This window comes from Geotrypetes seraphini, chromosome 3 (assembly GCF_902459505.1).
Source record: "Geotrypetes seraphini chromosome 3, aGeoSer1.1, whole genome shotgun sequence".
Classification (NCBI taxonomy): Eukaryota; Metazoa; Chordata; class Amphibia; order Gymnophiona; family Dermophiidae; genus Geotrypetes; species Geotrypetes seraphini.
In genome coordinates, this window is record NC_047086.1 from 87126039 (window position 1) to 87138501 (window position 12463).

Sequence of the window (12463 nt, forward strand, 5' to 3'; positions counted from 1 at the left end):
TAACAACAAAATATCACATTTTGGTTGTAAAGACAAAGATTACAAAAGAAAGAACAATGAAGAGAGAATTGCAACGGTAAACATGCTTTTTTTTTTTCCTCACAAAGGCATTTCAAAACCATATGTAATGCTTATTTTCAAATGCTGGCACTAGATCTAAAGCAGCAAGGCCTCTGAATATATTGAACTATGTTAGTTATGTTCCAAAGTTTACTGTGCATAATAAAATAGTAAACTGCATATGGATGAGAATTATTGTATGTTGAGTTGTACAGAATGAAAGGAGAGAAGAGCAGCTCATATTCCCTCTCATATTCCAGAACTAACATAACTTGCACACACATGCACATAAATTACACTATGTAAAATATCATGTATTTTGGTTCATTTTAAGTACAACTTTTCTAAAAAGTTGTGGTATGTTCTAATGGCTCCAATAATCAATGGAGAATTGTAGCATTTAAAAATATATATTTCTTCTCATAAAAAAAGCAAAAGCTAAGTCTGAGATGGAGAGATCCAAGCTTAGACAGCAATATTCATCTGTGCTACAAATATATCATGTGCAAGATATTAAAATGTAACCCAGTTAACTTAAACCAATGCGGAAAATGGCTACTTTTCTTTTGTATATAGATTATTAAAAATGAACACAAAATACATTTCCTATTAACAATTTAATCCACTACGCAAGCCAATCATAGGACTAGAGTTGATTAGTTCTCTCTATGTATAAGATATTTAATTTATGTTAGCACTAAAGTCATTCTTTTACATACTTACTAGGCCATTGCTCTGATCTCTGGGCAAACCCGTTTTTACTGATGAACGTGGGATGAAATGTTGGGAATTGCCAAAGTAATACCTTGGCAGATAAACATGAGGGGCAAAGAATGGCTATGGAAAAAAACATGCAACAAAAAAGGGGATAAACAATTATAAAACAAAATATATCATGTCAAAACAAACAATGACAACAAAATTCAAATATCATTTACAAATATGAAAAGGGTTTAACACAACATAATTAATGGCAGGTGTGTTAGGCGCAATAGACTCGCGCTTGAGTCCTAGCAACTTGATAAACATCATCCAGTTTTCGTGGCAGAATAAATAAGTGTTATAAACTTATTTTGGGCTAGATTCACTAACCCACCGATCGTGTACCGACCCGATTTTCCTCCGACCTGATTCACTAACCTCGTGGTCTATCATCCTCCGATACGAACTGTGCATGCAAATGAGGAGAAACAGCATGCAAAGTAGAAAGGTAGTGATTCACTAACCAAAATCAGGAACACTGACTAGGCTGGCCGATCAACAAAGAAGCGACTGCTGGGGACCAGCTGCTCACGTCCTTTCCGACTGCCCTGCTCTCTGCCCCGACTCTCCTGCTTGCTACCCCACTCTCTCTGCCCCGACTACATTTCTTCATAAAGGTGGATCTTGAGAAAACAAGTTTTAGCTTGCAGAAGTGTCCTATAGCCCCCCCCCCACTCACCCCCCAGCAACTGAGAGGAAAAGGGATATGGATGTGCTGGCTGCACTGCTCGTTGTCCCTCTCCTGCTTGCCGCCCCACTTTCTGCCCCGACTCTTTTGCCGCACTGCTTTCTGCCCCAATTCTCCTGCTTTCTGCCCTGCTCTCTCAGCCACAACTCTTGGTCGCACTGCTTTCTGCTCAGATTCTCCTGCTTTCTGCCCCGCTCTCTCTGCCCCGACTCTTGGCCGCACTGCTCTCTGCCTCGATTCTCCTGCTTGATGCCGCACTGCTCTCTGGCCCGACTCTCCTGCTTGCTGCCCCACTCTCTGCCCCGACTCTAGGCTGCACTTCTTTCTGCCCTGACTCTCCTGCTTGACGCACCGCTCTCTCTGCCCCGACTCTCCTGCTTGCCACCCTTCCTTGCAGTGCGAGCCTGTGGTTTTAACCTGCTTTAAACCTGCGAGTTAAAACCACAGGCTCGCAAGTAAAAAAATAAAAAAGCAGTTCACGGACAGCAAACGCATGCGCAGACCATCTACAGGCAAAGAAGATGGACTGTGCATGCGTCTGGATTGCTCTGCAGCGATTCGTGTCGCTGGAGGGGGCGTTCCTCCGATCGCCCTCATTTGAATAAGGACCCGTTGTGGATCAGTTGGCCTGTCACGGATCGCACATGAATCGGACACGATCGGGCAGGTTAGTAAATTTAGGGCTAGATTCACTAAGCAAACCAATCGTGTACCGATCAGTTTGCGAGCCCTTTGCGACCAGATTTCCCTCTGACCTGATTCACTAAAATGTTTAGCGATCCCCTCCTGATCCGTGCATGCAAATGAGGGAAATGGCATGCAAATTTGGGAGGGCAGCAATTCACTAAACACTTTAGCTAACACCGATTGGGCTTGCCAATCAGAAAAGAAGCGACTGCTGAAGACCAGTCGCTTCTATCCTGGCTGACTCTCCTGCCCTCTTCTGCCCTTTAAAACTACAGGCTGGCAATTTTTACAGAATACATAAGGAGAAATTAGGTTCTTACCTGCTAATTTACTTTCTTTTAGCTTCTCCAGACCAGTAGAGGTTAACTTTACGAATGGGTATATATCTAATCATGACCAGCAGGTGGAGACTGAAAACAAAACTTTGGGACAGTATATCCTAGCCCCTCCTCTCTATTTCCCTCAGTCTGCCGAATAGCCAAGCAGAACCAAGAACTGGAAAACAACAGAGAGAAAAAACAATACTCCGAAAGGAGTAACAAGTAACAAACCCAAAATGCTGTTGGAAAATGCAGAAGAGAAATTCCCGAAGGAAGAATGTCCCCACAGCTCGCCAGCTAAGCCAGCCGAGCCACAGCCGCTGTTCTTCAATTCTCCCCGGCCCTAGAAAAATACTAGAACCCGCAGCAAAAACCAAAAACTGCCCGCGCAACAGCCCCAACAACAACAACAACAGACAGGGTGGGGACCTCTACTGGTCTGGAGAAGCTAAAAGAAAGTAAATTAGCAGGTAAGAACCTAATTTCTCCTTCTTTAGCACTCTCCAGACCAGTAGAGGTTAACTTTACGAATGGGACGTACCAAAGCAGTCCCTCTCACGGGCGGGACCCCCGAAGGGCCGATACCAGTACACGCTCACCGAACACCGCGTCCCGACGCGCCTGCACATCAACCCGATAATGACGGACAAAGGAATGCAAGGAGGACCAAACCGCAGCCTTACAAATATCCACAGGGGGCACGAGCGACGACTCAGCCCAAGAAGCCGCCTGACCCCGTGTGGAATGAGCCTTGAGAAACTCCGGAACCGGCTGCTGTTTCAGAAGATAAGCGGAAGCAATCGTCTCCTTGATCCAGCGCGCAATAGTAGCCTTAGAAGCGCCAGCTCCCCGACGAGAACCCGCCAGGAGGACAAAGAGATGATCGGACTTCCGGAATTCCTGGGTCCGCTGCACATAAGAGCGAAGGACCCGACCGACATCCAACTTGCGCAGCTGCCGTTGCTCAGAAGAGCCCTCCCGACTACCCAAGACCGGGAGAACCACCGATTGATTGACATGAAAAGGAGAAACAACCTTAGGCAGAAAGGAAGGAACAGGCCGCAAGACGACCCGTTCCCTAGAAAACTCCAAGAAGGGAGTCCTACAAGAGAAAGCCTGCAGCTCAGAAACACGCCTAGCAGAAGTAATGGCCACCAAAAAGACCGCCTTCAAAGTAAGGTCCTTCAAAGAACAGTCGTCCAAGGGCTCGAAAGGCGGACGCACCAAAACAGAGAGAACCAGATTAAGATCCCAAGAGGGAACCGAGGGCCGAAGGGGAGGCCTAAGCAACTTGGCCGCCCGCAAAAACCGAATCACATCAGGAAGCGCCGATAAACGCTGACCTGACACCAACCCTCGAAAAGCCGACAGGGCCGCAAGCTGAACCCGGAGAGAAGACCAAGCCAGGCCTCTATCCAGGCCATCCTGCAAGAACTCCAGAATGGAAGGCAGAGAAGCGCGAAAAGAGGTCACTCCCCGCGCCCGACACCATTCCTCAAAGAGACGCCAAACCCGCACATAAGCCCGAGAGGTAGAAAGCCTCCGGGACCCCAACAGTGTAGAAATCACCTTGTCTGAATATCCCTTCTTGCTAAGGCGACCCCTTTCAAGAGCCATGCCGTAAGACAGAAGGGAGACGGGTCGAACATGGGAATGGGACCCTGCCTCAGAAGGTCGTCCGAGAGAGGCAGAGGAAGAGGATCCGCTACCAGGTGCCTCACCAGATCCGCATACCACGGACGGCGAGGCCAATCCGGCGCCACCAGCACCACCAAACCCGGATGGTAAACAATGCGAAGAAGCACTCTGCCCACCAGCGGCCAAGGAGGGAACACATACAACAGCCCCTCCGTTGGCCACGGCTGGACCAGAGCATCCAGACCCTCGGCCAGACCGTCCCTGCGACGACTGAAGAAGCGGGGCACCTTGGCGTTGCCACCCGTGGCCATCAGGTCCATCAGGGGCTGCCCCCAAGCCTGCACTATCAACTGAAACGCCTCGGCGCCGAGACACCACTCTCCTGGATCTAGGAAGTGACGACTGAGGAAGTCTGCCTGAACGTTGTCTACTCCGGCTATATGAGAGGCCGAGAGGTCCAGCAGATGGGATTCCGCCCAAACCATGAGCAGAGCCGCCTCCTGCGCCACCCGAGTGCTCTTGGTGCCCCCCTGACGATTGACATAAGCCACCGCCGTGGCATTGTCCGACAGCACTCTGACTGACTTGCCCCGCAACAGGGAGTGGAAAGCCAACAGCGCCAGACGGACCGCTCTGGTCTCCAACACGTTGATCGACCAGGCGGCCTCCTCCGCGGACCAGGTGCCCTGAGCTGAGTGACCCAAACACTGAGCCCCCCAACCCAGGAGACTCGCATCCGTCAGGAGCACCGTCCACTGCGGGAGATCCAGACCCACCCCCTGAACTAGGTGAGGGGTCTGGAGCCACCAACGCAGACTGCAGCGCGCCAAGCCTCGTAGGGGAACCGGAACATCCATCCCGTGCCTCTGGGGAGACCACCTCCGGAGCAGAGCATACTGGAGAGGACGCATGTGGGCCCGCGCCCACCTCACCACGTCCAGGGACGCCGCCATCGACCCCAAGACCTGGAGGAAATCTCGCGCCCGAGGACACCGGGACGCCAAAAGCAGGCGAATCTGAGATTGCAATTTGCTCACCCGGCCCTCTGGGAGGAAGACCTTCCCCAAGGAGGTGTCGAACAGCACCCCTAGGTACTCCAGACGCTGAGCCGGGACCAACCGACTCTTGGCAAGGTTGACCACCCAGCCCAGCGACCGGAGAAACTCCACCACCCGAGCAGTAACCCGGGAACTTTCCTGCAACGACTTTGCCCGAATTAACCAGTCGTCCAGGTAGGGGTGTACCAGGATGCCCTCCGACCGCAAGGCTGCCGCGACGACCACCATCACCTTGGTGAACGTCCGCGGAGCCGTGGCCAGCCCAAAGGGAAGCGCACAGAACTGAAAGTGCCGACCCAAGATCGCAAAGCGCAGGAAACGCTGATGAGAGGCCCGAATGGGAACATGCAAGTAGGCCTCCGTCAGATCGAGAGAAGTGAGAAACTCCCCCGGCTGAACCGCCAGAATGACCGACCGCAGAGTTTCCATACGGAAAGAGGGAATCTTGAGAGCCCTGTTGACCCCTTTCAAATCGAGGATGGGCCGAAAAGTCCCCTCCTTCTTGGGCACCACAAAGTAAATGGAGTACCTGCCCGTGCCCCACTCTGGAGGGGGCACCGGAACAACTGCCCTGAGATCTATCAAGCGCTGAAGGGTCTGGCGAAAAGCCTGCGTCTTCACCGGAGTCTGACATGGAGAAGCGAGGAAAAAATCCGGCAGAGAGCGGGCGAACTCCAGGGCATAACCGTCCCGCACCACCTCCAGAACCCACTGATCGGACGTGAGCTCGGCCCATTTGGGGAAAAAATCTCGCAGCCGGGCCCCCACCGGAAGCAAAGGGGGCGCCGGCAAGGCGTCATTGTGCAGGACGGGAAGCGGGGGAACCGGCGGAGGGATTCCCTGCCCCCCGACGGGCCCCCCGAAAGGGCTGCGTGCGCTGGAAGAACCGACCCCGGGAAAAACCCGGAGACTGGAAAGAAGCAGCCCCACGCCCCGGGCGATACTTGCGAAAATCCCGCAAACGCCCCCGGGCCGCACCCCCCCGAGACGCCGGGCGGGCACGGTCCTCCGGCAGACGGGGAACTTTCGAGTCCGACAGAGTCTGAATCAACTTATCCAAGTCCTCTCCAAATAAAAACGACCCCCGAAAGGGAAATTTAGTAAGCTTAGCTTTGGACGCAGCATCCGCCGCCCAAGCGCGCAGCCACAACACACGCCTTGCGGCCACGCCAAAAGCCATAGACTTAGCCGAGCTCCGCACCAAGTCATAGAGAGCATCTGAGAGGAATGAGGCCGCCATCTCAATCTTCGCAACCTCCTGATCCACCAGAGACCAGTCGTCAGACTCTCGATCCAAGACCCGCTCCGCCCACCGAAACACGGCGCGAGCGACCAGTCCCCCACAAATAGCCGCCTGGACCCCAAGGGCCGAGACCTGAAAATTTTGCTTAAGGAGGCCCTCCAATTTGCGCTCCTCAGGGTCTCGCAAGGCAGAACCGCCCTCAACAGGCACGGTATGCCGCTTGGAAATCGCCGAGACCACCGCATCCACGACCGGCGAAGCTAACGTAGCCCGATCCCCTTCAGGAATGGGATACAGGCGAGCCATGCTGCGCGCCAGCCGAAACGGCGTCTCCGGCGTTTTCCACTGCTCCAGAATAATATCCCGAATATCCTGATGCATAGGAAAAGAGCGGGAAACGGAACGGATCCCCCGCAACAGGGGGTCCCCCACACGCGGAGTCTCCGGCGGCGCGTCCTCAAAACGCAAGACCGAAGAAACCTGCTGAATAAGGTCAGGCAGCTCATCTTTCTGAAAAAGACGCACCACAGACGCCTCGTCACTGGAGAACGGGAAATCCGACAACCCGCCGCCAGCTTCCGTCCCCTCCAGAGAGTCCTGGAATTCCTCAGAAGGGTCCAGGTCCTCCTCCAAACCGACCCGATCCTCCGACCACAAATTCTCGTCCCACGACACCCGCGGACGCTTGGACAAGGTAGGCGGCGGAGGGGACGTCACGCCAGACGAAAGAGGCAAAGCCGCAGGAAGCGCGGAGGAAAAACCACCCCCCGAGACCCCCTGGGCGCAACCGGGACCCCCAGCCGCCTGAAAATAGGCTCTGCATAAAGAAAAGAAAAAATCAGGAGAAAACCCCCCCGAGGGTCCCAAGGGACTCCCTGCCACAGCAGGGGACCCAGCAGAACCTTGCCCCTGCATAGTCAAAACAGGGGGAAGGTCACCTGAGGTGGAAGACAAAATGGAGGGGCCAGACAGAGAAGATGGCGGTTTTCCCGCCAAAAAAAGCTCCCTCCATAGCCTGAAGCGGCTGAGAAACCTGAATAGTCTCAGCCGCTAAAGCAGGCAAGCCGGCATCAGCTGTCAAAAAATCAGCTGAGAGGGAATCCTCTACAACCCGACCGTCGGCGGTCTGGGGATTCCCTCCGTGGGCGGACGGAGAAGACCGGGCTTCGCCACCGTTCCCTGCCGACTCGCGAGGCACCATCGGCGGGGAGCTCTGGGCGCCTGCAGCCGCTGCCGACGGAGCTCCTCCACCGCCCCGGCCTGAACACCGCTTGCACAGGCCGGCCGCGAGTGCCTCGCGTCTGGAGCACAATGAGCACTTTTTCCCTTTAGAAGTGCTCATTGCTCCATACGCGACCTAGCTGTAAAAAAGTGCCGGTTAGTTGAAAAAATACAGTAAAATACAGTTTTCTTAAAGGGATACAACCCTCCAGACCAGCACTACCTCAGGATTTTTTTTTTTTTTTTTTTTTTTTACAGAACAGACTCCACAGGCTCTCAAAGCAATAGTCTTGCTTGATTTAGGGGGCAAGGCTTATTGCTGAGGCTCCTCTAAAAAAATGTGGGGAGGTGGAGGAAGTGGGGGGAGGGACCCCGCTCGTGACCCGCCGGGTTTGACACCCCCGAGGTCGGACGAACCCCCAAACAGAGTCCGTCCAAGCTCCGTCCGGCTAAAAACAGGGACAAAAAACACCTTAAACAAATTCCAACAGCCCTACCAAGGGAGATGGGTACAGATCACTCAACACCTGCTGGAGACTGAAAGAAGACTGAGGGAAATAGAGAGGAGGGGCTAGGATATACTGTCCCAAAGTTTTGTTTTCAGTCTCCACCTGCTGGTCATGATTAGATATATACCCATTCGTAAAGTTAACCTCTACTGGTCTGGAGAGTGCTAAAGAAAAAAGGAATTATTCCTTTTTTATATATTCTATATAATTGTCAGCCCGTGGTTTTAACCCCCACCCACTGATGCCCGCCCCCCCCACCCCACGCCGATGCCCCGCCAAACACAAGGCAGGAGGGATGCTATCTCCCTCCTGCCATCGCAAATGCCACCTGGCCGGGCCTGGCCCGGCACACCTCCCTCCCTGTAGTAGGCCGTCCGGCTGGCCAGGCCTACCCCCCTCCCCATACCTTTAGAAACCCTGGGAGCAGGAGGGGTGCCCAGTCCCTCCTGCTCCTCAAGCCTCTCGAGTCCCGTGGTTTTCGGGAGCAGGAGGAAGGGCAAAAGTCCTTCTGCTCTGCCGCGATACTGGTCTTAGGCCATGCCCCAATGCATTATCTGATGCACGGGGAGGGGCCTAAGGCCCTGAATGGCTGAGGCGCCTCGGGCTCCTCCCTTGGGAAAGGCCTGGGGTGCCTCAGCTAATCAGGGACTTCTTTAGGGAGGAGTCTAAGGAAGTCCCTGATTGGCCATAAACAAACATTGGCGTTTGAGTTCGGCGGGGCATTGGCGCGCGGGGTATTTTTTAGGGGTTTGGGGAGGGAGGAGCCACTTCGGGGGGGGGGGGGGCTTTTTTATTTTAACTGAGCAGTTATTTTGTGTGTGTAATACACACAAAATATCTGCCCAGTTAAAAAAAAAAATTTTTTAAAGCTGGCAGAAGCCCTGACAATAGTGACAGGAGGCTGTTTCTCCTGTCACTACTGTCAGGGCTTTAGTGATCCGTGCAGTCGGTTGGGGGTGTGCCTCTGATCACCCCCATTTGCATGCAGATGGTTGGCGAATCGGTCGGCCTGCCTCCAATCGCACACAGATAGGAAGGTTAATGAATCTAGCCCTTAGTCCTTTATTAGAATGGTTCACAGCTTTTTCACAATCTTCAAAGAGCTCTCATATTTTTCACTAAAGCCCTATTTACTAATGCTTAGCACAAAATAAGCATGTTAGCATGTGTTATCTGTCTCAAAGTCTAATCTATGCAATGAGCTTTGTGGAAAATAACACATGCTAATGCTATTATCACATGCAGTAGGTAATTATTATATTATTATTTTTCAATTATCTTCCTTATATTAAATTCATGTGTCAAAATTTCTAAACTTGGCAGTTCAGGAAAGAGCAACAAATATTTGTATGATATTTAACTAGGATGTTTAATTAAACTAAGTTGTATTTTTATACTGCTAAATGCTTATTTGTTATAGGAAAGAGAATGAGCAATGATTGCAAAGCTCCTGATCATTACTACAGAAGGCCCATCTCCATCCACTTTGGGGATAGGGGTGGATGCATTTGTAGGTACTTCATTCCTGTTAAAACAGATTTCTGCATTTTTCTTCATTACACACTGAATAAAAGCTAGCTCTAATGTATCTTAAGTTTCCTATATCCTCCATGGATCTTTTCCTTACTCATGAGAAGGAATTAAAAGAAGGGGGCAGAGAAACTGCATTTTTTTCTGCTACAGCACTCCTACTCCTCCTGCCAGGCACTCTGTGGCGACATATCACAGGGCTGACTGAGCTTTTGGACAATTTCCTGGAGGTCTACAAGGAGTCATCTGTGTCGAGCAAAATCTCTTTTGCTGGCAAAATGCAGAACCAGCTGGTGGAGAAAGTGGGCAACATTATTGTGAACTGGTTTTTTAAAGCAAACTAGGGACTTTATTCAAGTGTTCCAGCATTCATTTACCAATTAAACTTTCTGAATCTCAATCTGTCCCTTGAAAGGGAAGGTGGGCCCAGTGTGAGACATCCTGAAGCTACCCACCTGGCATGTACAATTAACACAGAATTTACACTATGTTTTATACTGTTTCTTCTTTCCACCTATCACATGAGATCTAATTATTGCATTAAAAAACTGAAAACATGTACATGCATAAAATAGGTAAACATACAGTAAACAAAGCATATGTATTATGATAGCAAATTTAAAAAAGTGCAGTAAATACAAACTTATAAACCATTTTTGTGAAAACATTGCATTAAGCAGCACTGTACTTTCTCAGACATCAGTTCTGTGTGATCTTTTTAGTTTCTATAAGCTGCATAACATCTACTAAATTACAACTGAAATAAATAATTAAGAACATAAAACATAAGAAATGCCAGCACTGGATCAGACCATGGGTCCATCTAGTCCGGTGATCTGCACACGCGTTGGCCCAGCCAGGTCTACCCTGGCGAATACCTTAGTTACTCAATGTGTTTTTCAAGAAGATATGCATCCAGCTTGCCCTTAAATCTCGGAATGGTGGTTTCCTCCACAACCTCTTCCGGGAGAGCGTTCCAGGCATTCACCACTCGTTGTGTGAAGCAGAACTTTCTGACATTTGTCCTGGCCCTGTCTCCCCACAGCTTCAGTCCATGATCTCTTGTCCGAGTCACCTTCGACAATGTGAATAAAGGTGTTTCCTGTTCTATTTTGTCGAATCCTTTCAGTATTTTAAAAGTCTCGATCAGATCCCCTCGCAGTCTCCTCTTCTCGAGGGTGAAAAGTCCCAGTTTCCTGAGGCGATCTTTGTAGCTCAAATTTTCCATACCTTTTATTAGCTTCGTCGCTCGCCTCTGCACCCTCTCCAGTAGCATTATATCCTTCTTTAGATAGGGAGACCAATGTTGGACACAGTATTCCAAGTGTGGTCTCACCATCGCTCTATTTAGTTTTTCAGCATATCAAGTGTTTTAAATAAATTGTTTGAATTTACTTCATTGCCACACAGTGAGATAAGTTAGGTGACTATACTAAAGCATTCCCATGAAAGCACCAACAAAATTTAACACCAGATAGAGCGAGAACCTGAGCTAAAGATGTGCTCTAGGGAAATGGACACTTGACGTTCCCCTGTTTCCTCCTGTCCTTTTGGCTCTGTACCTTCAACTGCATCTATAAGAGCTTTTTAAACTCCTAGGGGTAGATTCAAAAGTAATTTAAATGGCCAGAGATGTCTTTTGGCTGTTTAAATCACTTGTCTGGGGCTAATGGGGCATATTTAGCGGCTTTAAACTGGATGGTGCTGCTGAAAATGCTCAATTAGGCCCTGATTCTCTAAAAGTGCGTCCCGATTTTAGGCAGCTGTAGACGTCCTAAAGCTGTCTAATCAGCCTATCGGGATGCACGTTTTTAAAAAAAAAATGCTCCCCAGGCAGGCCTCCGGGAGCCTAGGGAGACCCGCAAGATGCCTAAGCTCGTTTAAGGGCCTTAGGCGGGCCTTAGGCTGAACCTAGGCGGCCCTACGCGTCTCCCTAGTAGATGAGAAGCTTAAAAATGTAGGCCAGCAAAATGCTGGTCTACATTGTAAGTAGACGCGGCCGCTATACTTATCGCGGCAAGGGATCTCACTGCCGCTATAAGTATAGCGGGCCGTGGCCCCTGACCGATCACTGGCAGGAGGGTGCCCAAACCCTCCTGCCCGAAGACGCACCCACCTCCCCGACACTACTGACCGCCCCCCCCCCCCCCCGACACTACCGACCGTCCCCCCCCCCGACATTATCGGTCGCTGGCAGGAGGGTGCCCAATCCCTCCTGCCCGAAGACGCACACCCCCCCCCCCGGCGCTAACAACCCCCACTCCACCAAACCTGTTCTTACAGATGGGTCTTGCACGTCGAGCAAGCAGGCACGCCTCGTCGAAATGAGGCGGGCCTGCCCCTTCCCACCAAAGCCTAAGGCCTGATTGCCCCAGCCTCTAGAAGCCTGGACCAATCAGGCCTTAGGCATAGCGGGTCCGCCCATCCCCACTTAATCTAAGGGCCGGGGATAAGGCTTCTGGGCAGACGGCGTGCAACTGAAGCACCCGCCTGGCCTTTCCCAGCAATTCGCTCCGTGCCGACTCCCTCGACCAACTGCTGAGCCAGGAGTCCAAACCCCCCACCGCTGCTGCTTCATTGATGAATCCTCACAGCGGCAGCAGCGGGAGGTAATTGAATTCAGCGGGCGGGCGGGCTTGGGGGAGAAGAAGAGGACAAAGGCTGGAAGGCATTGAGGGAAACATAGGAGAGAGGGAGGAAGGGATACCGGTAATTGTTGGGCCTGAGTGTGGGGAGGGGAAGAGGAC

General features: G+C 51.3%; 1 protein-coding gene across 4 annotated transcripts in view; it reads right to left on the reverse strand.

Annotated features, from left to right (window-relative positions):
• The window catches only part of KIDINS220 (kinase D interacting substrate 220), a 306588-nt gene that overhangs the window by 23902 nt on the left and 270223 nt on the right, over positions 1-12463 (reverse strand). For 3 of the 4 annotated variants that reach the window (XM_033937372.1, XM_033937370.1, XM_033937371.1), the window contains exon 25: positions 784-897. The exons of the other annotated variant lie outside the window; for it this stretch is intronic. In XM_033937372.1, coding sequence (XP_033793263.1) covers positions 784-897 — 114 coding nt within the window. The remainder of the gene's footprint in view (positions 1-783; positions 898-12463) is intronic. 4 annotated transcript variants of the gene reach the window in all.